A 26,391-nucleotide genomic window follows, 5' to 3' on the forward strand; every position below is an offset into this window, starting at 1 on the left:
ACCATCAGGTGAGTGCGGTGGGGAGGAGCTGTAGCCTACTGTACAATACATCAAGAAAGAACTATGTATGTGAATGTACTAAAATCCCATTGACATACACAGCCTGACCTCTGCTCCATGTCCTTGTTAGGCCAATGATTGACTGACGAGTGAAATCTATTTGTCTTACTGACATGGCTAAAAAGACACAAAACGTATCGAACTGGTGAGTTTGTATATGCTGCTTGACAGTGCTCATCATGGACCTGTACAAAACAACGTTCTTGCTAGGCACTCTTTTATCTGCAGGTAAGATATAGCTGGCATCATTTTACGTGTTGGAAGTTGAAGTGAACTGAAGGATTCCCACACAGTGTTTATACTTGCAAATTGAACATTTATTCACAAATTAGTCCTTCTATCTGTTCCCTTAAGTTCTTTGCTAGGTACCTGTGTCTACGAAGTTACTTCACGTGTGCTTAGTTCTTCAACATAATCATTTTGTAAGATTATCTTCTGTCAAACCTTATAACTGAAGCAGTTAGTTTAATTACATTGGATGTATTGTTCTTAGTTACAATGTAGTACAGTGTATTGTAATTACTTATCTATTAGCCTTTATTTAGGGCTAGGTTTACTGCTGTAGTGGGTGTACACTACAGTGGAAGAATGAGTAACTGCAATACTTGTTACACGGTACACAGTAATAAGAACAATGTAAAGTGTTGAAACACTGTATCACATTAACGCTTCTATGTATTTTTCTTACTTGTAAATTGTTTTGAAATAACTTGTTTTTTTTGTCTGTAATGTATGTCCACTCCAGAAATCACTCATCTGTCAATGGACCTTCATGTTGTAACCTCTATGTTAGTGGTCTGTAACAGCAGTTTCTCCCTGGAACCATTGGGTTTAAGCATTGCATCACAGAGAAAGTGTAGGCAAACAGGGCCCGGTCATTTTTTCAGTCATACTCAGTATTTGTTATCTGTTTGTCCTTTTAGTCAGTGCGGTTGTCCTGGACGAATATGCAAAAACAGAGGGCGCCTGGATTCTCTCTTTGGTGAAGAGGGAGTATTCAGTAGGCACAGTCCTAGAATGTGCTATCAAGTGTAACATTGAACCAGCTTTCACTTGCAGGTATCATTATGCTTATGGTCATTAATAGTAATAATGAATTCGTTTTGGGGAAATGATTTCATTGTCAAAATGAATTCTGAAATGTTTCTTGGTAGGTCCTTCATGTACGTTGAAAAGGATCAAGAATGTTTGACAATACCAGCAAATGGCAAAATAGAGTCTGTTCTGAGAAGAACCAGCACTTCTCTATATGAAAAGAAAGGCAAGTCCTAACGTTTTTCTGATTTTTCTTGATAAGTAGCTACAGATTTTCCCTTGTTAAAAATGTATCAACCCATACAAAAATGTCCATTCATGTATTACAAATATTAGAATACAAATGAGTTTCATGCGACTGTATTGGTCAACATTATTTTTGGTTAATATTTAGCTAACTTTTGTGGAATGTCCAGAAAGAGGTTTGGACTGTGTCAGTAAACAAACCTAAGAGTTGAAGCAGATTATCTAAACAAGAGAGTCCAATCAGTCCTTCAGTGGGAGGCACATAGGGTGTATCAAATTCCATACTGACCATATATGACAACATCTCAGATAGTAAAAGCCTGATGATGCTTTTTAATTACCCAAGGGGGGCATTTGGTACACTGCTGAACTTGCTCAATAAAAAGTCAAAGATTACTAACCAATCAACCCACCTACTACTGTTGAGACATCTTATTCTCCGTCTTTACAGAGTACTTGATGGAGTGTGTAAATGGAATCGGTATGGACTACAGAGGAACAAAGTCCAAAACAAACTCAGGGAAGACTTGCCAGAGATGGGCATCGAAATATCCACACAAGCCTAAGTATGCTCTGCCACAACTTGCACCAGATCCGGCGCCAGAACGAATCAGTTGGACAGGCCTTTGATTTCAATAAGCTGGCACGTTTTTAAACGGGACTTGCGCGTTCACAATTGTTTTTAATTGCTGTAATAGTAACGACCATAGGCAACTCGTGAGTTTCAAGTTTGGGGAAACTTACAATTTATCCTACCATTTCTACCAATCTGCGTGCCAGTAATGTATATGAATATGCGCATTTTCGTGTAACCGTTTCATTTCAATAATAACGTTTTACTTTCTCAAAATCATTGTCACGTGGTTAATCATACAAATATGAAGTAAATTCATAAAAATCCAAAAGTTAAAATTCAATTATGGCGAGAGCACTAGTCTCTGCCATTTCGACACATTGATACTCTGTGATCCATTGGCGGCTAAAGAAACAAGAGCATAGAACTCAGAGATGCCGCAGTAGGCCTAGAACTTCCATCGTCAACCAAGTAAAATAAATAGGCCTAAAGTCAACAGATAAAAACAGTAGAAAATATCCTGATAAAAATTCCTGTTCTTTCAATCATATTCATCTCTCTAATCTGCCTGTCTACCTCCCTTTCTATCTGTCTTGAGCTATTGCTAGTGAAGTGCAACAATGTATTAAACCATCACTTGGTCAGTCCCGGAGCTTTCGCTAGCGAACTTGCAACATTGTATATATCAAATAGCCTATTCCGGGCCCTCGGAGTTTCCTGGGCCAGTGAGTTCGGGACAGAAAGCTGTTTTTAATGACGTTTACTCTGGATACATGGAATATATTTTGCTCTTTCACACCAAGGCTTGGTGATTGGGGCGTGTTGGAAAGATTTTTCAAATACTGAGGAACTATCAGTTGCAATGCATGTATAGAAAAAAACAGACTTCGTTGAGTTGCGCGAGGCTAAGAAAAAAATGGTGGTGTATGTGGTGAGTTAAGGCAATCAGAAATCAGACATTGTCAAATGGGCACTTTCCTACATATTCATGCATTCTGGAGAGAGACGCAACATATCTTCGCCACACCCCCTTCTCCTTTTCTTGATGCAACATTTTAAATTATACTCAAAGCAAATTATGTTAAAACATATTTTAGACGCTTTTCACTGACAGCCGCAACTCAATCAGCTAGACCTATTGCCACGCCCACTACCCAAATTCCCGGCATTCCAAATGTTTAAATAAGATAACGAAACTCTGGCTCCCTGGTATTTTGAGTTATTTTATTTAGAGATGAGTAATTATATAATTTATGCGAAACATCCATTTACTTTCGGGCAACCTTGCAACATAGCATCCTAGCAGTCCACTGTGCACCCGTCGACTTTGGTTTCCAACCAGGGTTGCCAGGTCAAGTTCACATTTCTAAAACAATGACAACTCATAACTTGCTGAAAAGGCCTGAAAACATTTTACAGCAAGAGAGTACTTACCATATCTACACAAAAACCCATTTTCCATAACGTTATCGAGACAATTAAGAAGGAATATCATAGTAACTTGTAATGTTAGAAGCAAAATTCAGGTTTCCTCAAAATAATAATTATTGAAAGCTATGACATGACTTAATTTAGGAATTTTAATATGTGACAAAAGAAAAGATGATTCGCCCTTAATAAACTCGCCAGATCATTTTCCATCAATGGATTTCGATTTAAGGGGAAGGGAGTATAGTATATGGCCAATACACCACGGCTAAGGGCTGATCTTAACACGACGCAACACAGAGTGCCTGGATATATTGGCCATATACCACAAACCCCCAGGGTGACATATTGCTATTATAAACTGGTTACCAATGTAATTAGAACAGTAAAAAGTAATGTATTTTCATACACGTGGTGTATGGTCTGATATACCACGGCCTTTAACTAATCAGCATTCAGGGCTTGAACCATCCCTTTGCACATGTGCATGATTATAGATAAATCTGACAGGAGAGTTTGAGTGATGAAAGTTGGACAGAGGATCTCGAAATCGCTGATCAAGAAAAACTTGGATGAATAAAAAAAACTAAATGTTGGGCTATTTTCTGGCTGTTATAAATGGCCCCTTTTCAAGAATGACTTGTCATTTCAATAGGTATAGGCAGGGGCGCCGTATGGGGGTGGGGTGGGGGGGTGTGACTGTAAAAAAAAATCTATATTAAATTATTAACCTATCATCATTGATATAATATTTTAGTTACAATGTAAATCAAATCAAATGTTATTTGTCACATACACATGGTTAGCAGATGTTAGTGCGAGTGTAGCGAAATGCTTGTAACACGTAAAAAAACAAAAAACTGCATAGTTTCCTAGGAACGCGAAGCGAGGCGGCCATCTCTGTCGGCGCCGGAAGTACAGTTCTAATAAAACTACTAATAAAACTAACGGTTTATTTAAAAATATATATATATTTAAACATTTGTTGGCAAAATTAAACATCCAGAGAGCCTCTGTATTGCTGAGAACAGACTGAGAATAAGATATATCTCAAAGTAATGGCTGGATTGCCATAAAATTTGTGCACAATCAAGACCCCAAGTGGAAGAAACCTATTGATTTGGTGACGACTTGACCTTTCCTCTAGCGCCACTATCAGGCCTTTTCGTTTCCATTTCCATTTTGTTTTCCATTTCCACTTTTACAGCTGCTAATTTTCTAGTTGGTATGTACGTATACTTAGTTCAAAAATCTGCTGCTGATTTTATTATATTGTTTGTTATATCATTCTATAGATGATAATGTTAATTCATTTTAATTGAAGAGGTACATTTAAGTTATATTTATTTGAAGTTATTCATTAATGTTAAGATCAAATCAAATCAAATCAAATGTATTTATATAGCCCTTCTTACATCAGCTGATATCTCAAAGTGCTGTACAGAAACCCAGCCTAAAACCCCAAACAGCAAGAAATGCAGGTGTAGAAGCGAATTTTAAGAGAATTTTAAGATAATTTTCTATTCAAGAATTTGACCATTAAAATCACATTTAGACTGTAAAAGATTACCTTTAGCACATTTCTTATAGAGGGTATTAGTTTTGCATCAAATAGTGAATTCCACTGTATGCAGAATGTTGCATGCATGTCTGCACAGTGTTATATTTTCACAGCTCACTGTCAGTAAATATCGTACAATAAATATTGGACTACAAGAGAGTTCCAAGCCTGCAAAGGTAGAGTTATTTAAAGCTTTGAATGGGTTGATTGGGTTCTGTAAGTGTGTGCTTACAGCAGCAATTGGTGTAGCTGCAGGGTTGTTGGGGCCTGTGGTGGTGGGGCCTAATGTGATATATTTTCATAGTGCACAAAATCCCTGGCAGCGCCCATGGGTATGAGCTACAGACTAAAATCGAATATTTTTTTTGCCATAGTTTGCTAAAATAAAGGCAGGTAGCCTATAGCCCCTGATAGACCTATATCTCATTTCAGATAGTCTTCAGTAGCCTAGACAAGATGTAGACAAGATGTAAACTGAACAATTTAGCCGCTTGCTTAGTTCAAATTAACAGACTAATTTATTCAACATAAATAGCGAGGCGATTTCGCAATAAGAAGTGCTTGTTTCCAGTGTTTATTATTTTAATTGGTTTACCGTCAATCTAATGCGTTGATAATAACACAAGGCTACAACAACAATAAACTGAAGGTATAGGCTATTTAATAAATTGGTTTGTCAGCTCCAGGTAGGCTACATAAGTGGCACACATTGATTTGCAATGACTCCAGTGATATCATCATTTCAACATATATATTGTATCAAATGGTAGCCTACAGTGACATTACCATTAATAGGCTACTTGATGGGCAACAGAGGCAAATGTATAATTCTCCACATTTGGCCTAATGTCCGTTTCAATTAGGTATTTTTCCTATAAAAAATAACCACAAGAGGGAGTTCCATAACTTCCATTTCAAATTTCCAATCGAGGAGCCCCCGAGACCAAAGACTGAGCATGCATAAAGCACTGCCGGCCAAACCCTCCCCTACCCGGACGACGCTGGGCTAATTGTGCGCCGCCTCATGGGTTTCCCGGTCGCGGTCGAAATATATATATATTTAAGAGAAATGCCTTGGCGGGCGCGTTGAAATTTAGAAATAGCCCAAAAACCTGCAACATCGTTTTCAAAGTAGCCCAATTAGGTAGAAAACCGCGAACATGGCAACACTGCTTCCAAGTCACAAAATACTGAAACCAGAGAGCTCTATATAATGACGAGATAATCATGTCTCCACCCTAACAATGGGAAAGTGAGATACCTAGTCAGTTGTACTACTGAATTGCATTCGTCTTCCGTATTTAACCCAACCCCTCTGAATCAGAGAGGTGCGGGGGGCTGCAATAATCCAGACAGCATCGGATGAATGGTCAACACATACTTCGCTTTAACTGAGATTGATGAGGCTTCCTGTTTGCGCACGTTTCGGTCAAATAAATTATCAATATTTCAACATTTTTATTTAATATTTTTATTTGGACGGGCAAGGGGGTACATTCGATTGGGCCAGGCCATCAATAGCTGTCCCTGACTTGTACAATATTTCTCATATTCCTATTAAGTATTTTATATCCATAATATGGACAACCCGAAGATTAAAACAAAAATGAGTTGTAAACGTTTTGTATAATTTTTTGCCTACAGTTTTGAAAGTAGTGGAACATAATTACAAATCATTTTTAGACTTCAACTTGACCACAAGAACCCCAAATATACAGATATAATACTTAACTAAATCATTTCAAACCTTGCTATCAAACCTTGCTTACATTTGTATCCCTTCGGAAAGTATTCAGACCCCTTGACTTTTTCAAAATTTTGTTAGGATACAGCCTTATTCTAAAATTGATTAAATTGTATTTATTCCTCATCAATCTACACAGAATACCCCACAATAACAAATTACATTTTTGCAAGTTTATAAAAAACAGAAATATCACATTTACATACATATTCAGACCCTTTACTCTTTACTTAGTAATTTGTTGAAGCACCTTTAGCAGCGATTACAGCCTTGAGTCTTCTTGGGTATGACACTACAAGTTTGGCGCACCTGTATTTGGTGAGCTTCCCCCATTCTTCTCTGCAGATCCCCTCAAGCCCTGTCCGGTTGGATGGGGACAATTACTGCACAGCTATTTTCAGGTCTCTTCAGAGATCGGTGTTTAAGTCTGGGCTCTGGCTGGGCCACTCAAGGACACCCAGAGACCTATCCTGAAATCAATCCTGCATTGTCTTGGCTGTGTGCTTAGGGTCGTTGTCCTGTTGGAAAGTGAACCTTCGCCCCAGTCTGAGGTCCTGAGCGCTCTGGAGCAGGTTTTCATCAAGGATCTATCTGTACTTTTCTCCGTTCATCTTTGCCTCGATTCTGACTAATATCTCAGTCACTGCCGCTAAAAAGGCCTGATTGTTGGAGTGCTGCAGAGATGGTTGTCCTTCTGTAAGATTATCCCATCTCCAAAGAGGAACTCTAGAGCTCTGTCAGAGTGACCATCGGGTTCTTGGTCACCAGCCTGACCAAGACCCTTCTCCCCTAATTGCTCAGTTTGGGGGGTCGGCCAGTTCTAGGAAGAGTCTTGGTGGTTCCAAACTTCTTCCATTTAAGAATGATGGAGGCCACCCTGTACTTGGGGACCTTCAGTGCTGAATAAATGTTTTGGTACCCTTCCCCAGATCTTAGCCTCGACACAATCCTGTCTGAGAGCTCTACGGACAATTCCTTTGACCTCATGGCTTGGTTTTTGCTCTGACATGTACTGTCAACTGTAGGACCTCATATAGACGGGTGTGTGACTTTCCAAATCATGTCCAATCATTTGAATCTTTCACAGGTTGATCCAATCAAGTTGTTGAAACATCTCAAGGATGATCAATGGAAACAGGATGCACCTGAGCTCAATTTCGAGTCTCATAGCAAAGGGTGTGAATACTTATGTAAATAAGGTATTTCTGTTTTTATTTTTAATACATTTGCACAAAAAAAAACTGTTTTCACTTGCTGAGGATGTTTTATTTATTGAATCCATTTTAGAATAAGACTGTTACATAACAATATTTGGAAAAAGTAAAGGGGTCTGAATACTTTCCGAAGGCACTGTATCTAGGGTTCGGAAGGGAGGATATATAACTGGAAACTTCGAGTTTACCAGTAAACTACCATAATTTTCATGTCTTTCAAGGATTTTGTGTAATCTATCACAAGACATCTTGTGGCCTTATCACATGTAAAATATATGAAATAATTAAATAACGTACAAAAAATATACAGTGCCTTGCGAAAGTATTCGGCCCCCTTGAACTTTGCGACCTTTTGCCACATTTCAGGCTTCAAACATAAAGATATAAAACTGTATTTTTTTGTGAAGAATCAACAACAAGTGGGACACAATCATGAAGTGGAACGACATTTATTGGATATTTCAAACTTTTTTAACAAATCAAAAACTGAAAAATTGGGCGTGCAAAATGATTCAGCCCCTTTACTTTCAGTGCAGCAAACTCTCTCCAGAAGTTCAGTGAGGATCTCTGAATGATCCAATGTTGACCTAAATGACTAATGATGATAAATACAATCCACCTGTGTGTAATCAAGTCTCCGTATAAATGCACCTGCACTGTGATAGTCTCAGAGGTCCGTTAAAAGCGCAGAGAGCATCATGAAGAACAAGGAACACACCAGGCAGGTCCGAGATACTGTTGTGAAGAAGTTTTAAGCCGGATTTGGATACAAAAAGATTTCCCAAGCTTTAAACATCCCAAGGAGCACTGTGCAAGCGATAATATTGAAATGGAAGGAGTATCAGACCACTGCAAATCTACCAAGACCTGGCCGTCCCTCTAAACTTTCAGCTCATACAAGGAGAAGACTGATCAGAGATGCAGCCAAGAGGCCCATGATCACTCTGGATGAACTGCAGAGATCTACAGCTGAGGTGGGAGACTCTGTCCATAGGACAACAATCAGTCGTATATTGCACAAATCTGGCCTTTATGGAAGAGTGGCAAGAAGAAAGCCATTTCTTAAAGATATCCATAAAAAGTGTTGTTTAAAGTTTGCCACAAGCCACCTGGGAGACACACCAAACATGTGGAAGAAGGTGCTCTGGTCAGATGAAACCAAAATTGAACTTTTTGGCAACAATGCAAAACGTTATGTTTGGCGTAAAAGCAACACAGCTGAACACACCATCCCCACTGTCAAACATGGTGGTGGCAGCATCATGGTTTGGGCCTGCTTTTCTTCAGCAGGGACAGGGAAGATGGTTAAAATTGATGGGAAGATGGATGGAGCCAAATACAGGACCATTCTGGAAGAAAACCTGATGGAGTCTGCAAAAGACCTGAGACTGGGACGGAGATTTGTCTTCCAACAAGACAATGATCCAAAACATAAAGCAAAATCTACAATGGAATGGTTCAAAAATAAACATATCCAGGTGTTAGAATGGCCAAGTCAAAGTCCAGACCTGAATCCAATCGAGAATCTGTGGAAAGAACTGAAAACTGCTGTTCACAAATGCTCTCCATCCAACCTCACTGAGCTCGAGCTGTTTTGCAAGGAGGAATGGGAAAAAATTTCAGTCTCTCGATGTGCAAAACTGATAGAGACATACCCCAAGCGACTTACAGCTGTAATCACAGCAAAAGGTGGCGCTACAAAGTATTAACTTAAGGGGGCTGAATAATTTTGCACGCCCAATTTTTCAGTTTTTGAATTGTTAAAAAAGTTTGAAATATCCAATAAATGTCGTTCCACTTCATGATTGTGTCCCACTTGTTGTTGATTCTTCACAAAAAAATACAGTTTTATATCTTTATGTTTGAAGCCTGAAATGAGGCAAAAGGTCGCAAAGCTCAAGGGGGCCGAAAACTTCGCAAGGCACTGTATATACAGTACCAGTCAAAAGTTTGGACACACCTACTCATTCAAGGGTTTTTCTTTATTTTTACTATTTCCTACATTGTAGAATAATAGTGAAGACATCAACACTATCAAATAACATTTATGGAATCATGTACTAGCCAAAAAAGTGTTAAACAAATCAAAATATATTTGAGATTCTTCAATGTTGCCATCTTTGCCTTGATGGCAGCTTTACACACTCTTGGCATTCTCTCAACCAGCTTCATGAGGTAGTCACCTGGAATGCATTTCAATTAACTGGTGTGCCTTGTTAAAAGTTAATTTGTGGAATTTCTTTCCTTCTTAATGCGTTTGAGCCAATCAGTTATGTTGTGACAAGGTAGGGGTGGTATACAGAAGATATCCCTATTTGGTAAAATACCAAATCCATATTATGGCAAGAACAGCTCAAATAAGCAAAGAGAAACAACAGTCCAACGTTACTTGAAGACATAAAGGTCAGTCAATCCTGAAAATTACAAGAACTTTGAATGTTTCATCAAGTGCAGTCTCAAAAACCATCGAGAGTTATGATGAAACTGGCTCTCATGAGGACTGCCACAAGAAAGGAGGACCCAGAGTTACCTCTGCTGCAGAGGATAAGTTATAGTTACCAGCCTAAGAAATTGCAGCCCAAATAAATGCTTCATAGAGTTCAAGTAATATACACATCTCAACATCAACTATTCAGAGGAGACTGCATGAATCAGGCCTTCATGGTCGAATTGCTGCAAAGAAACCACTACTAAAGGAGACCAATAATAAGAAGAGACTTACTTGGGCAAAGAAACACGAGCAATGTACATTAGACTGGTTGAAGTCTGTCCTTTGGTCTGATGATTCCAAATTTGCGATTTTTGGTTCCAACTGAAGTGTCTTTATGAGATGCAGAATAGGTGAATGGATGATCTCCACATGTGTGGTTCCCACCGTGAAGCATGAAGGAGGAGGTGTGATGGTGTGGGGGTGCTTTGCTGGTGAAACTGTCAGTGATTTATTTAGAATTGAAGGCACACTTAACAAGCATGGCTACCACAGCATTCTGCAGCTATACGCCTTCCCATCTGGTTTGGGACAATCATTTGTTTTTCAACAGGACAATGACCCAACACACTCCCAGGCTGTGTAAGGGCTATTTGACCAAGACAGAGAGTGATGGAGTGCTGCTTCAGATGACCTGGCCTCCACAATAACTCAACCTCAACCCAATTGAGATGGTTTGGGATGAGTTGGACCGCAGAGTGAAGGAAATGCAGCCAACAAGTGCCTAGCATATGTGGGAAGTCCTTGAAGACTGTTGAAAAAGCATTCCAGGTGAAGCTGGTTGAGAGAATGCCAAGAATGTGCAAAGCTTTCATCAAGGCAAAGGGTGGTTACTTTGAAGTAAAAATGAAGAAAAACCCTTGAATTAGTAGCTGTGTCCAAACTTTTATTGTATATAGAATGACAAAGCTGTTAAACATTATCTTACATATAAACCATCAACTTAGTGAATATAATTTGTGTTTAATATGAGTGTTTCAGCATTAAATACCCTTAACACACTTTGATTTATTTTACTATGTCAATATTTATTTGTTGTCAATGTTTTGAGGTCAAACTGGTGCAGTTGTGAAAAAAGTAAATAGTTGGAAGAGGTAATTGAAAATTGAAAATAATGCCATCGTTGATTAGATGCTTTGTTCCATTAATTATGAGATTTTCTCTTGAACCATATGGGCTATCTACTAGAAACTCGTAGACAGATATACACAGATGTAAAAAATGAATAGTGTAAGGGCGTTCGTCTGTAGGAGGAAGAGAAGCGGACCAAAGCGCAGCGTGGTGGTTATTCATGTTTTAATAAATCCCTACACATGAACAAACTAACAAAAACAAGAAATGTGCAAACGCAAAACAGTCCTATCCTGTGACAACAAACACAGTGACAGGAACAATCACCCACAAACACACAGTGAAACCCAGGCTACCTAAGTATGATTCTCAATCAGAGACAACTAATGACACCTGCCTCTGATTGAGAACCATACTAGGCCGAAACATAGAAATACCCAAATCATAGAAAAACAAACAGACTGCCCACCCAACTCACGCCCTGACCATACTAACTACATACAAAACAAAGGAAATAGAGGTCAGAACGTGACAGTACCCCCCCCCAAAGGTGCGGACTCCGGCCGCAAAACCTTGACCTATAGGGGAGGGTCTGGGTGGGCGTCTGTCCGCGGTGGCGGCTCTGGCGCGGGACGCGGACCCCACTTCACCATTGTCTTAGTCCGCCTTATTGTCCGCCTCCGTGGCCTTCTCACCATGGCCACCCCTCTCAATGACCCCACTGGACAGAGGGGCTGCTTGGGACAAAGGGGCAGCTCGGGACAGAGGTGAAACAGCTGCTCGGGACAGAGGGACAACTGCTCGGGACAGAGGAGCAGCTGCTCGGGACAGAGGGGCGATAGCAGCTCGGGACAGAGGGGCGGCAGCAGCTTGGGACAGAGGGGCGACAGCTGCTCTGGACAGAGGGGCAGCTGCTCGGGCGGCCCCTGGCTGACTGACGGCACTGGCGGCCCCTGGCTGACTGGCGGCACTGGCGGCCCCTGGCTGACTGGCGGCACTGGCGGCCCCTGGCTGACTGGCGGCACTGGCGGCCCCTGGCTGACTGGCGGCACTGGCGGCCCCTGGCGGCACTGGCGGCACTGGCGGCCCCTGGCAGACGGGCGGCACTGGCGGCCCCTGGCAGACGGGCGGCACTGGCGGCTCCTGGCAGACGGAAGGCACTGGCGGCTCCTGGCAGACGGGCGGCACTGGCGGCGCTGGGCAGACGGGCGGCGTTGGCGGCGCTGGGCAGACGGGCGGCGTTGGCGGCGCTGGGCAGACGGGAAGCTCAGCTGGCGCTGGGCAGACGGGAAGCTCCGGCAACGCTGGAGAAAAGGAAGGCCCTGGTAGCGCCGGACAGGCGGGAGGCTCCGGCAGAGGCGCCGGACAGGCGGGAGGCTCCGGCAGAGGCGCCGGACAGGCGGGAGGCTCCGGCAGAGGCGCCGGACAGGCGGGAGGCTCCGGCAGAGGCGCCGGACAGGCGGGAGGCTCCGGCAGCGGCGCCGGGCAGGCGGGAGGCTCCGGCAGCGGCGCCGGGCAGGCGGGAGGCGCCGGCAGAGGCGCCGGACAGGCGGGAGGCTCCGGCAGAGGCGCCGGGCAGGCGGGAGGCTCCGGCAGCGCTGGAGAGGAGGAAGGCTCTGGTAGCGCCGGAGAGGAGGGAGACTCCGGCAGCGCTGGAGAGGAGGAAGGCTCTGGACGAATGGGCCGGAGAGACAGCCTGGTACGGGGAGCTGCCACCGGAGGGCTGGGGTGTGGAGGTGGTGACGGATAGACCGGGCCGTGCAGGCGCACTGGAGCTCTTGAGCACCGAGCCTGCCCAACCTTACCCGGTTGAATGGTCCCGGTCGCCCTGCCAGTGCGGCGAGGTGGAATAGCCCGCACTGGGCTATGCAGGCGAACCGGGGACACCGTGCGCAAGGCTGGTGCCATGTAAGCCGGCCCAAGGAGACGCACTGGAGACCAGATGCGTAGAGCCGGCTTCATGGCACTTGGCTCGATGCCCACTCTAGCCCGGCCGATACGCGGAGCTGGAATGTACCGCACCGGGCTGTGCACCCGCACTGGGGACACCGTGCGCTCCACAGCATAACACGGTGCCTGCCCGGTCTCTCTAGCCCCCCGGTAACCACAGGAAGTTGGCTCAGGTCCCCTACCTGGCGTAGCCATACTCCCTGTTAGCCCCCCCCCAAGAAATTTTTGGGGCTGACTCCCGGGCTTCCATCCGCTACGCCGTGCTGCCTCCTCATATCTGCGCCTCTCAGCTTTCGCCGCCTCCAGTTCTTCCTTGGGGCGGCGATATTCTCCGGGCTGAGCCCAGGGTCCTTTACCGTCCAGTTCTTCCTCCCATGTCCATTTCTCCTGCTGCTGCTGCCTCTGTTGCCTCTCCTGTGGCTCCTGTCTGTTAACACGCTGCTTGGTCCGTTGGTGGGTGATTCTGTAAGGGCGTTCGTCTGTAGGAGGAAGAGAAGCGGACCAAAGCGCAGCGTGGTGGTTATTCATGTTTTAATAAATCCCTACACATGAACAAACTAACAAAAACAAGAAATGTGCAAACGCAAAACAGTCCTATCCTGTGACAACAAACACAGTGACAGGAACAATCACCCACAAACACACAGTGAAACCCAGGCTACCTAAGTATGATTCTCAATCAGAGACAACTAATGACACCTGCCTCTGATTGAGAACCATACTAGGCCGAAACATAGAAATACCCAAATCATAGAAAAACAAACATAGACTGCCCACCCAACTCACGCCCTGACCATACTAACTACATACAAAACAAAGGAAATAGAGGTCAGAACGTGACAAATAGTCTATATACATACACATTTTTGAAGTTACTCAAGTATAAATTACCAAAGTTATGATAGTTTGCCATTTATTTTCTGTTAATTACCAAAACGACTGAAGATTCCAGTTAACTTTGGTAAATTACCGATAGCCTTGCAACCCTACATATATCGCTCTACTATCCACGAGAATACTGTAGAACAGATTTCCAAAATTAAAATCACTTGGAGCTGATTTGCTGGTGTTTTTAGTCTGTTATGTCCAACAATAGAAAAAAAAAATTTGCTCAGAAAACGTGGAGGGCCAAATCAAATCACCCACATCCTGCAACAACAAAACAATCTAATTCATACAGTATGTTATGAATTTGTAAGTGCTTAAGATCCTGTTCAATCTCTTAAGTAACTTGTTAGATTACTTAGATTTCTTAACACCTAAATTAAATCCACGTTATCTTTGTGAATGTCTCTTACAGCATGACTCCATCAACACACCCCAAAGCCGACCTGGAGTCCAACTTCTGCAGAAACCCTGATGGGGACAGCAAAGGTCCATGGTGCTACACAACAGACCCTGACACCAGATGGGAGACCTGTAATGTCCAGAACTGCAGCGGTACCCTCAATATCTTGTTATGTCCCAATAAGCTAATGAAACAGCTGTTGTCATGTTGGCACAAAAGTTAAGATTTCAAAAACACTAAATTACTATCTATATTTAACAAAGAGTTCACTACTTTTTTTAGTCACTCGCTCATCATGACAGTTCAATTTAAAAAATGCAGTGGATGTAATTTGGAAGTGTTTTATTTCTAAAGTGCTGTGGTTTGGTCCATAGAGGAATGCATGCACTGCAGTGGTAAGAACTACAGGGGAAAGATCTCCACCACTGAGAATGGCTACACCTGCCAGCACTGGAACGCCCAGAAACCTCACAACCATGGCTACATTCCCAGCGCGTAATAGGCTCTCTCTCTCTCTCTCTCTCGCTCTCTCTCTCTCTCCCTCTCTCTCTCTCTCTCTCTCTCTGTCTGTCTCTGTGTGTGTCTCTCTCTCTCTCTCTCTCTCCCTCTCTCTCTCTCAGTAATATCTGTGTAATAACTCTGACTGTGAGCTCCAAACGTATTGGGACAGTGACACATTTTGTATTGTTTTGTACTCCAGCTCTATCGATTTTGAAATTATACAACGACTATGAGGTTAACGTTTAATTTGAGGGTATTTCCATCCATATCGGGTGAACCGTTTAGAAATTACAGCACTTTTTGTACATTGTCCCTCCATTTTAGGGGACCAAAAGTATTGTGTATTAAAGTAGTCAAAAGTCTTTGGTCCTATATTCATACCATGCAATGACTAAATCAATCTTGTGACTTTACAAATTTGTCGGATGCATTTGCCGTTTGTTTTGGTTGTGTTTCAGATTATTTTGTGTCCAATTGAAAAGAATGCTAAATAATGTATTGTGTCATTTTGGAGTCACTTGTATTGTAAATAAGAATATAATGTTTCTAAACACTTATTCATTCATGTGGATTATTATGATTATAGATAATCCTGAATTAATTGTGAATAATGATAAGTGAGCAAAGTTACAGATACATAAATATTAGCATGTCTTGGGGGAATGATATTTGTGCGGGTGTAACTTTCTCCTAGGCCGTCATTGAAAATAAGAATTTGTTCTTAACTGACTTGCCTAGTTAAATAAAAATGTACAAAAACTGCTTTAATTTCTAAACTGCTTTAATTTCACCCGTTAAGGATGAAAATACCCTCAAATGTAAGTTTATAATCTGCACTTGAACCTCATCATTTCAAATCCAAAGTGCCGGAGTACAAAAAACAAAAAATGTGTCACTGTCCCAATACTTTTGGGCTCACTGTATATGTCTAACCATGTGCTCCTTCATCTCGTTCTCTCCCCCACCCCCCACCCTCCCTGTCTCTCCAGTCTCCTTGAGAAGTACCTGGAGGAAAATTACTGTAGGAACCCAGACGGAGACCCCAGACCCTGGTGTTTCACCACCAGCCCCTCCAAACGCTGGGACTTCTGCTCTATCCCTCGCTGCAGTGAGCTATCATAGATATACAACACTATTCCTAGTATATTGTCTATGGCTTTCGTAACCTGGACCCTTTCTACTCCATACTAGCGACTCTGTCACCCCATTTATTATTTTCATCTTGTATCTCTTTTGTCTCCCATGACCCCTGTTTCCCCTGCTCTTTCACATAAATATAAACAATTGAATTAAAACATGAGTTTACTAACTCCCAGGGAGTTTTCCTCACTCTTTCCCTCTCCCCTAGCCTCTGATCCTCCCAGGGTGGTGGAGGAGCTCACCTGTGCCACAGGCGACGGCAGTGCCTACAGGGGAACCATCGGAGTGACAGCATCTGGGAAAGCCTGTCAGGTCTGGGCAACTCAGACGCCCCAACAGCACAACAGAACTCCAGACAACTACCCATGCAAGTAAGATAGACCCACGAGATTGGGCAACTTGTTTTTACTCAAGCAAGAACCAAACGTTGCGTTTGTCAGTGTAGTAGATCAGTGTTTTAATGTCTAATAAATACAGGCTGACTGTGATTTAACCAATATGTGTGGTTGTTTGTGCTCCTGTCAGAGGCCTGGAACTGAACTACTGCAGGAACCCAGACCATGAGAAGATGCCCTGGTGCTTTACTACAGACCCAGAGACGCGCTGGGAGTACTGCAAGGTGCCTAGCTGTGGAGATGTTCCTGGACCAGGTCACTTGACACTGCAGCATGATGATGATGATAATGAAGATTACATTGATGATGTTTAATGCACTGGATTTATATAGCTTTCCCAAATGCTAAAATCACTATATACTAACTACATAGCGAAACATAGTCATCCACTAGCAATCCATACAGCCTACATTTTTCACCAAAATTCATATTTAATTTGGTTGATGTGGCTCATATTGTTTTTAAACCTCAGATTACGCAGCTCCCCCTCCAGCTGAGGAAGACTGCTATGTGGGCGACGGGACCGACTATCGTGGTATGGTGACAGAGACCATCAGTGGGAAGAGATGCCAGTCCTGGAGCTCGATGACACCTCACAGTCACAATAAGACACCGCAGGTCTTCCCTAAAGCGTGAGGCCTAGAGCATAGTCAAATAATCTCTAACCACTGGGCAAAAACTGGTTGAATCTACGTTGTTTCCACGTCATTTAAAACTACAAAATCTATGGGATGACACTGAATCAACGTGGAAAACTGATTAGATTTGCAAAAAGTCATCAACATAAGGGCATTTAGAACTTGTGTAAATCAAAACTAGATGTTGAACTGATGTCTGTGTCAAGTGGGCAATGTATATCTCTAGCTTTATCTCTGTCTTCTACTATCTAGTCATTAAAAGCCAAACAATGTAATATGTCATCTTCAGTGTCTGAGGACATTATGTCTTTTATATGTGCTTCACAGCGATTTGAGAAGAAACCTGTGTAGGAACCCTGATGGCGACCGTGCACCATGGTGCTACACCACTGACCCCTCTGTTCGTTGGGAGTTCTGCAGTGTGAATAGATGCCCAACTGCTCCCAAGCCTACTCCTAAACCTGACAAACATGACCAGCCCGAACCAAAACCCTCCCAGGCACCATCAGACGACAGCAGAGGTAATCTATCCATAGCACTGATGATATATACAGTGAAATATACAGTGATCTCCAAAAGTATTGTGTTGTTGTTTTGCAATTTGGATTTTCGTAATTTTTTTTTATTATTATTTTTTTGTTGAATTTTTACCCCCTTTTTTCTCCCCAATTTCGTGGTATCCAATTGTTGTAGTAGCTACTATCTTGTCTCATCGCTACAACTCCCGTACGGGCTCGGGAGAGATGAAGGTTGATAGTCATGCGTCCCCCGATACACAACCCAACCAGCCTCACTGCTTCTTAACACAGCAAGCCTCCAACCCAGAAGCCAGCCGCACCAATGTGTCGGAGGCTACACCGTGCACCTGGCAACCTTGGTTAGCGCGCACTGCGCCCGGCCCGCCACAGGAGTCGCTGGTGCGCGATGAGACAAGGACATCCCTACCGACCAAGCCCTCCCTAACCCGGACGACGCTAGGCCAATTGTGCGTCGCCCCACGGACCTCCCGGTCGCGGCCGGTTACGACAGAGCCTGGGCCTTGTCAATGTTGTCAATGTTGAGGGAAGAAATGTTATCCCTGATATTGTTTTCTGTTGACTGGCTTTCAGATTGCAAGGTGGGCAATGGGGGGACATACAGGGGTCCTACTTCCATGACCATGTTGGGTGTCACCTGTCAGAGTTGGAGCGCCCAGAGCCCCCATCAGCACGCCAGCTTCACCCCTGAATCCCACCCTGACAAAGGCATGGAGTCCAATGTAAGTTCAAGGAGTCTTCTTATAAGACATATTTAAATCATGTCAGATGATACTGCAAAAGTATTGCATATGACAGACATTTGGGAAGATGTACTTACATTTATTCAGCGCCCCTTTTCACTTTTAGAATTGTAGAAACCCTGACAATGATGTGAATGGACCATGGTGCTACACCACAGACAGAAACCAGAAATGGGACTACTGCCAAATCCCAGATTGCGGTATGTGGACTACTGTGACCAGGGTGCAAATTGTTGGGGAGCCAGGGGGGCTCAGCTCCCCTGAATGAGACATTAGCTCTACTAAATACAACAAAGTCAACATTTGGGGGGTGTCTAAATAATGCAAATTTAACCATTCTCCTTTTTTAAATGCAGTGGTAAATACACTGCTCAAAAAAATAAAGGGAACACTTAAACAACACAATGTAACTCCAAGTCAATCACACTTCTGTGAAATCAAACTGTCCACTTAGGAAGCAACACTGATTGACAATACATTTCACATGCTGTCGTGCAAATGGAATAGACAACAGGTGGAAATTATGTGCAATTAGCAAGACACCCCCAATAAATGAGTGGTTCTGCAGGTGGTAACCACAGACCACTTCTCAGTTCCTATGCTTCCTGGCTGATGTTTTGGTCACTTTTGAATGCTGGCGGTGCTTTCACTCTAGTGGTAGCATGAGACGGAGTCTACAACTCACACAAGTGGCTCAGGTAGTGCAGCTCATCCAGGATGGCACATCAATGCAAGCTGTGGCAAGAAGGTTTGCTGTGTCTGTCAGCGTAGTGTCCAGAGCATGGAGGCGCTACCAGGAGACAGGCCAGTACATCAGGAGACGTGGAGGAGGCCGTAGGAGGGCAACAACCCAGCAGCAGGACCGCTACCTCCGCCTTTGTGCAAGGACGAGCAGGAGGAGCACTGCCAGAGCCCTGCAAAATGACCTCCAGCAGGCCACAAATGTGCATGTGTCTGCTCAAACGGTCAGAAACAGACTCCATGAGGGTGGTATGAGGGCCCGACGTCCACAGGTGGGGGTTGTGCTTACAGCCCAACACCGTGCAGGACGTTTGGCATTTGCCAGAGAACACCAAGATTGGCAAATTCACCACTGGCGCCCTGTGCTCTTCACAGATGAAAGCAGGTTCACACTGAGCACGTGACAGACGTGACAGAGTCTGGAGACGCCGTGGAGAACGTTCTGCTGCCTGCAACATCCTCCAGCATGACCGGTTCGGCGGTGGGTCAGTCATGGTGTGGGGTGGCATTTCTTTGGGGGGCCGCACAGCCCTCCATGTGCTCGCCAGAGGTAGCCTGACTGCCATTAGGTCCCGAGATGAGATCCTCAGACCTCTTGTGAGACCATATGCTGGTGCGGTTGGCCCTGGGTTCCTCCTAATGCAAGACAATGCTAGACCTAATGTGGCTGGAATGTGTCAGCAGTTCCTGCAAGAGGAAGGCATTGATGCTATGGACTGGCCCGCCCGTTTCCCAGACCTGAATCCAATTGAGCACATCTGGGACATCATGTCTTGCTCCATCCACCAACGCCACATTGCACCACAGACTGTCCAGGAATTGGCGGATGCTTTAGTCCAGGTCTGGGAGGAGATCCCTCAGGAGACCATCCGCCACATCATCAGGGGCATGTCCAGGCGTTGTAGGGAGGTCATACAGGCATGTGGAGGCCACACACACTACTGAGCCTCATTTTGACTTGTTTTAAGGACATTACATCAAAGTTGGATCAGCCTGTAGTGTGGTTTTCCACTTTCATTTTGAGTGTGACTCCAAATCCAGACCTCCATGGGTTGATAAATTTGATTTCCATTGATAATTTTTGTGTGATTTTGTTGTCAGCACATTCAACTATGTAAAGAAAAAGTATTTAATAAGAATATTTAATTCATTCAGATCTAGGATGTGTTATTTTAGTGTTCCTTTTATTTTTTTGATCAGTGTATGTTTTACAGTGGTAAATATGAAAATAAAAGCTTTCAAATGAAACAAACACCCCCACCTCTCTGTCATGGTTTAAACCATTTATTTCTACGTGGCTGCACAAACCTCCCTGTCCACAGCACTGTTCACTCAGTAGTGCTGAATTTTGGCCATTGCTGAGCTCCTTTTAAAAGCATAGATTTTCCTTTGCACTTGCTCATTTTCGCCATTTGTTTGCCATGCTCCCTTTGACAAAAAAGAGCATATGCCTTTATTCCAATGCATTAGATTTATCCGTTGATTTATCGTTTGGTTTTGTCAGTCAGCTGTTTAGAGCACTCATTGCGGTGTTCTCTGAGCCGTCCTGGCCAGAAGAAGTAGACCATTTATTTAGCTTTATTCTTTTCTATCAATATTTGTTTTCTTTCCTGGATCAGCTGATGATGGTTGCCAATATTACTAGACAACTAGCCTACAGCTAGACACCAATCTGCATCCAACCCATCCAACATTAACGACAGTAGACCTATAGTTGACTCTTTTGGTTAGAAGCATTACATTTTGCAATGGCATAGGCCTACATTATTTTGGATTTGTGTGCCCATGAGAACGGTTTTCATGGCAAAACACAATTACATTTTACGTAGGCATAGTTATACTTACAGTGCATTTTCCGAGATCTCCAAGATCCAGGAATTGTACTGGATTTAAGTTCAATGTTCTAATTCAATTGTTAAATGCTTAATAATTACAAATAACACCGTCATAAATGTAATTCATGAAAGGAGAGAAATTTAGTGTTTTATGTCACATGGTCTATGAAGACTCCAAGCATTCAACTCATGAATTATGACCAGCTCATGAACTAAGACATAATCATGTTTTGATTTAACTCTTGTGTTCATGTGTGTAAAATTGCCTCGGCTGAGAGGGCAGGCTACCAGCAGTGGTGTAGGCCTAGTGGAATGTATGTGCAGCTAAATGCAGTTTAACCACCCTTTTCAGAAAAATGCAGTGAAAGTATAGGGAGCGTTCTTTTTTTCACGTGACTGGAAATCAGAGTTTACCCACCAAGTATTTTTTTACCACTACACCACTGGCTACAGAAAGGCCTATTTGAAGTGCATAGTACTAGGCCTACACATTGTAGCCTAGTCTAGTAAATTGACCCTGTGTGTTAGGGTGACCGTCCAGTTTTTCCTGGGACAGTTTCAGCCCCATTTCAGGAGTCCCGACTTTTCAGGCTACCAAAAAAGTACATTTGCCAGCAAGCCGTTCAATTAATGTAGGCCTACTCAATGGCAATCACTGAATGTCATTAGGCTGTCACGTTCTGACCTTTATTTCCTTTGTTTTGTCATTATTTAGTATGGTCAGGGCGTGAGTTGCGGTGGGCAGTCTGTTTTGTTTTTCTATGATTTGGGGATTTCTATGTTTCGGCCTAGTATGGTTCTCAATCAGAGGCAGGTGTCATTAGTTGTCTCTGATTGAGAATCATATTTAGGTAGCCTGGGTTTCACTGTGTGTTTGTGGGTGTTTGTTTCCGTGTCTGTGGTTTTCACCACACGGTACTGTTTTGGGTTTCGTTCATTCCACGTTTATTGTTTTTGTATTCAGTAGTTCATGTGTACTATTTCTTATTAAAAGAACCATGGACACTTACCATGCCGCATATTGGTCCTCTGATCCTTTTCGCCTCTCCTCTTCGGAAGAAGAGGAGGAAATCCCTTACATAGGCACAACTTTTGGTGTTTTGTAAACAGATGTGTATTTCCGTTTCTATTATTTTGGAGTGGAGGAACATGCACACATCTTTTTTTAAGTGATTTGTTTGACAATCAGATTAAAGCATCATTAATGGTTGTGTTCATGCCACATTAAAAGCAAATACATTTTTACCTTAAATTACTTCTTTATTATAGACCCATAAAAAATATTGTGCACTCAATAACCCCCCTACCCCCACCCCGAATGTCACGGTGTAATTCGCACTCTGATTGTGAGTGACAGTTTCTGTTAATCATTATACAAATGGCTGTTGTTTTAACACAGTTGCTTTAACCAGATGTACTGTATGTGGTCACTGTATGTATATCTGCCTGCATTCTATCTGGTCTACATTGTAGAATTCACAAATAAAAGTGTATTTTTGGTCTCCAGCTGGCTTGAAATGTGGGCAGCCTGTTACAAAGCCCAGGAGGTGTTTCGGTCGCATCGTTGGAGGTTGTGTTTCCAAACCCCACTCATGGCCCTGGCAGATCAGCCTCAGGACTAAGTATGGAGGATAGCATCCCATTCCCTTTCATGAATCTCATTAACATATTGATAATTACATACAATAAGACAAAACAATATCTCACAGAGAACTTACTCACTTACCCTTCTGTCTGTCCCTCTGCAGCACTGGCGTCCATTTCTGTGGAGGAACTCTGATTGCCCCTCAGTGGGTCCTCACTGCTGTCCACTGCCTGGAGAGGTGAGAGAGCAGCCCTCATCAGTGCCCGTATGAGGCTTACTACTCACTAAACCTATACCAACCAGAAGGGCAGTTATACATACTGTGTAGTAGTGGCCAATGTTTCCTCAAATTATTTTTGGCTCTAAGCAAATTTCATGTCTGCTGAGTGCAAACATGAACATTGTGAAAATCCTGTGCTGACACTGACGCTGTAACTGCTTTAAGTTACTGTGGCCAAGTAGGCTACTGTGGCTATTTGATTATAATGTAGACCTACCAGAGTGGCCTACCATCAAAAACAATGGCGAAAAATGCATCACATAACATTTTAAGATGGAAATAGTTGTTCTATCGTTCAGCCTACAGTAGCAGCCTATGTGTGATGTTCAATGTAGGCCTACATTCCATCAGACTTTTGGGAGAACAAAAACATGAAGGGCTTGACATTAACCTGTTTATTCACTTGTCATTCAGACAAGAAGGCGACTGAAAATTGTTGTTTGATGCAAGAAACCACTTTACAATTTTTAAAATTTGTATTATTCCCATACCATTATTACAGAGAATCAGACAAATGATGCTACCCTCTGCCTACTGGCTACTTATCTTATTCAAGTCTGTCTGAAAATACAACACTGCCCCTTTAAGACATAAAACAATCTCTTTACCTGACTTGCTTTTCAAAGATGTCTAGAAATGCACACGTTTTGTGCTCTTGTAGGAAGCAACCAATCACCCATTGTTGACAAGAAATTAGCTTTATCCGGCGTAATATCTCACTAACTAGCAAATAGTATGAACAAATGTGTACAGGTGACTACATATAGCTCTCGCTTGATCTCAGAACAAGTGACAGCTCATGACAGCTCATGCTGTCCAATTCAAAGGGAATGGCACCGATCCATATATGGCCATGGCTATTTGCATAAAGGCCTCCTGCATAATGGCCTCCTGCAGATCTGATTGGTTATGGGTCTGACAGGTGTTGCATGGTCAATCCGATGTCTGCATGGTCAATCCGATGTCTGCATTGGCCACACAGCATTTACGGTGATATTGCCTCAGCAGAAGTCAGGTCATTGCGCTTTGCCGAGCAGTCCAGAGCTGTTGTGAAAGAAGTTGTCAAGGAAGTGAGTTTGTGTTTATGCAGGACCTCCCACGCTCACCTATAGTACTGTCAACCAATAATGTCAATGTGGAGCTATATGGAGCCCCACTGCAATGTGGTACAGAGATCAAGGGCTCCCGAGTGGCGCAGCGGTCTAAGGCACTGCATCTCAGTGCTAGAGGCGTCACTACATACCCTGGTTTGATTCCAGGCTATATCACAACCGGACGTAATTGGGAGTCCCAAAGGGATGCGCACAATGGGCCCAGCATCGTCCAGGTTAGGGTTTTTCCGGGGTAGGCCGCCATTGTAAATACGAATTTGTCCTAACTGACTTGCCTAGTTAAATAAAGGTTAAATAAATAAAAATACATTTGGCATCTACGTGCCTCAGGAGGTTCAGGAAGCTCCGCTAATTGCGTCACACCATCCATTGTCGGATCAAGGCTCTGAGTCGTGCATGTCAGTGCAATAGAATCCTATGCCAATGTGATTTGCCTACGATAAAATATATTACACAGTTTGTTTGCATAGTTCATTTTGTTTCGGTATGTTACATTGAAAGTTGCCAATATTGCGTGAGTGTTAGCCTCCTACACAGAAGAAAAACAGCATTACTGTTTAGTCATGTTTACTGCGAGGCCTAATTATGGATTACATACAAGTACATCTGTGTGTGTGTGTGTGTGTGTGTGTATATCAGCTCAAAGAGGCCATCTGCCTACATGGTTGTATTGGGAACGCATACAGAGGGAGCAAATGAACCGTCCAAGCAGGAGCGTAAGCTGGAGAAACTGATCCTGGGACCTGGCGAAACAGACATTGCACTTCTGAAGCTAGAGAGGTGAGTGAGGCCATTTCATTGTCTTTAAAAAAACACAATATAATGTTTTATATGTTTCTTGCTGTTTGGAGGTCCGAAGCTGTAAAAAGACTTGTGTGATTGATTTGCAGCCCTGCAATCATAAATGACAAGGTTTTACCAGCATGCTTACCTGAGAAGGATTATGTGGTACCACCTGGAACAGAGTGCTATGTGACAGGATGGGGAGAGACACAAGGTTCAAGAGTCATGCATGTTTTTTCCCCTCATGGTTGCTCTCATAACATGATACAAAATGAAGTTATTCTTCTGTCCAGGACTCCATTACTTTGTTGATGCAAATATACCAATAATGTTTTTATATTTTCCGACATGAAACATTGATCTTTGTGTTTGTAGGAACTGGTGGAGAAGGGCTCCTCAAGGAGACGGGTTTCCCTGTTATAGAAAATAAAGTGTGTAATCGTCCAGCCTACCTGAACAACAGAATCAAGGACCATGAGATGTGTGCTGGGAACATTGAAGGGGGAGCAGACAGTTGCCAGGTATGCATTGATGTTGTGTTTCTCTTGTCCAGACGCTGTTTTTGTTTAGTTTCATGTTTATTTTTATTAAACCCTCAACCTGTACTTGCTTCCCAATTCCCAGCGTCTGTCGTCTCAAGGCCTTTACTGTTACGCCCTGATCGGTTTCACCTGTCTTTGTGTTTCACCTGTCTTTTGTCTCCACCCCCCCTACAGGTGTCGCCCATCTTCCCCATTATCCCCTGTGTATTTATACTTGTGTTCTCTGTTTGTCTGTTGCCAGTTCGTTTTGTTCGTAGAACCTACCAGCATTTTGTTTCCCTGCTCCCGCCTGTTCCTTGCTCCTGTTTTCTAGTTTCCTGGTTCTGACCGTTCTACCTGCCTGTTGTCCTGTACCTTTGCCCCACTACTCTGGATTACTGACCTCTGCCTGACCTGACCCTGAGCCTGCCTGCTGTCCTGTACCTTACACCCTCTCTAGATTATTGACCCCTGCTTGCTTTGTTTGACCTGTCGTTTGCCTGCCCCTGATTGAGGAATAAACTTTTGTTTCTTCAACACTGTCTGCACCTGGGTCATACCTTAAAACATGATAGTTACAATAAGACCTTCTTCCAGTCTTCAGTAGTCCACTGGCAATGCTTCATGGCCCAGGCAAGCCTCTTTTTCTTATTTTGCCATCTTAGCAATGGCTTTCTTACTGCCACTCGACCTGTCAAACCTGCAGCTCGAAGTCTTCGCTTCACAGTTGAAACTAAGACTTGCTTCGACCAGTGTTAAGCTGTGCTTGAAGCTGTTGTCTTGTGAGCCGCCTCACACGCAAGCTTTTCTCTCAGAAACTTGTCTTCTGATTCTGTTGTGGCTTTGTCTGCCAGACCTCTTCCTGTCAGTTTCCAAGTGCCTTTTGATGGTGTAGGAAACTGTACTCACTGACACCTTGGCT

At 43.2% G+C, this 26,391-nt stretch overlaps 1 protein-coding gene across 1 annotated transcript in view; it reads left to right on the forward strand.

Moving 5' to 3' along the window:
- Positions 1–26,391, forward strand: part of LOC110529597 (plasminogen) — a 27,711-nt gene continuing 1,320 nt past the window's right edge. The window contains exons 1-18 of the mRNA XM_021611950.3: positions 1–288; positions 984–1,119; positions 1,215–1,321; positions 1,793–1,907; positions 14,672–14,811; positions 15,034–15,154; positions 16,150–16,268; positions 16,509–16,671; positions 16,826–16,950; positions 17,168–17,327; positions 17,661–17,854; positions 18,443–18,591; positions 18,719–18,812; positions 22,696–22,810; positions 22,937–23,011; positions 24,805–24,945; positions 25,056–25,162; positions 25,324–25,469. Coding sequence (XP_021467625.2) covers positions 240–288; positions 984–1,119; positions 1,215–1,321; positions 1,793–1,907; positions 14,672–14,811; positions 15,034–15,154; positions 16,150–16,268; positions 16,509–16,671; positions 16,826–16,950; positions 17,168–17,327; positions 17,661–17,854; positions 18,443–18,591; positions 18,719–18,812; positions 22,696–22,810; positions 22,937–23,011; positions 24,805–24,945; positions 25,056–25,162; positions 25,324–25,469 — 2,256 coding nt within the window. The 5' untranslated portion in view covers positions 1–239. The remainder of the gene's footprint in view (positions 289–983; positions 1,120–1,214; positions 1,322–1,792; positions 1,908–14,671; positions 14,812–15,033; positions 15,155–16,149; positions 16,269–16,508; positions 16,672–16,825; positions 16,951–17,167; positions 17,328–17,660; positions 17,855–18,442; positions 18,592–18,718; positions 18,813–22,695; positions 22,811–22,936; positions 23,012–24,804; positions 24,946–25,055; positions 25,163–25,323; positions 25,470–26,391) is intronic.

The sequence above is a fragment of the Oncorhynchus mykiss genome, chromosome 8 (genome assembly GCF_057628025.1).
Source record: "Oncorhynchus mykiss isolate SJ-2025 chromosome 8, ASM5762802v1, whole genome shotgun sequence".
NCBI classification, from domain to species: Eukaryota; Metazoa; Chordata; class Actinopteri; order Salmoniformes; family Salmonidae; genus Oncorhynchus; species Oncorhynchus mykiss.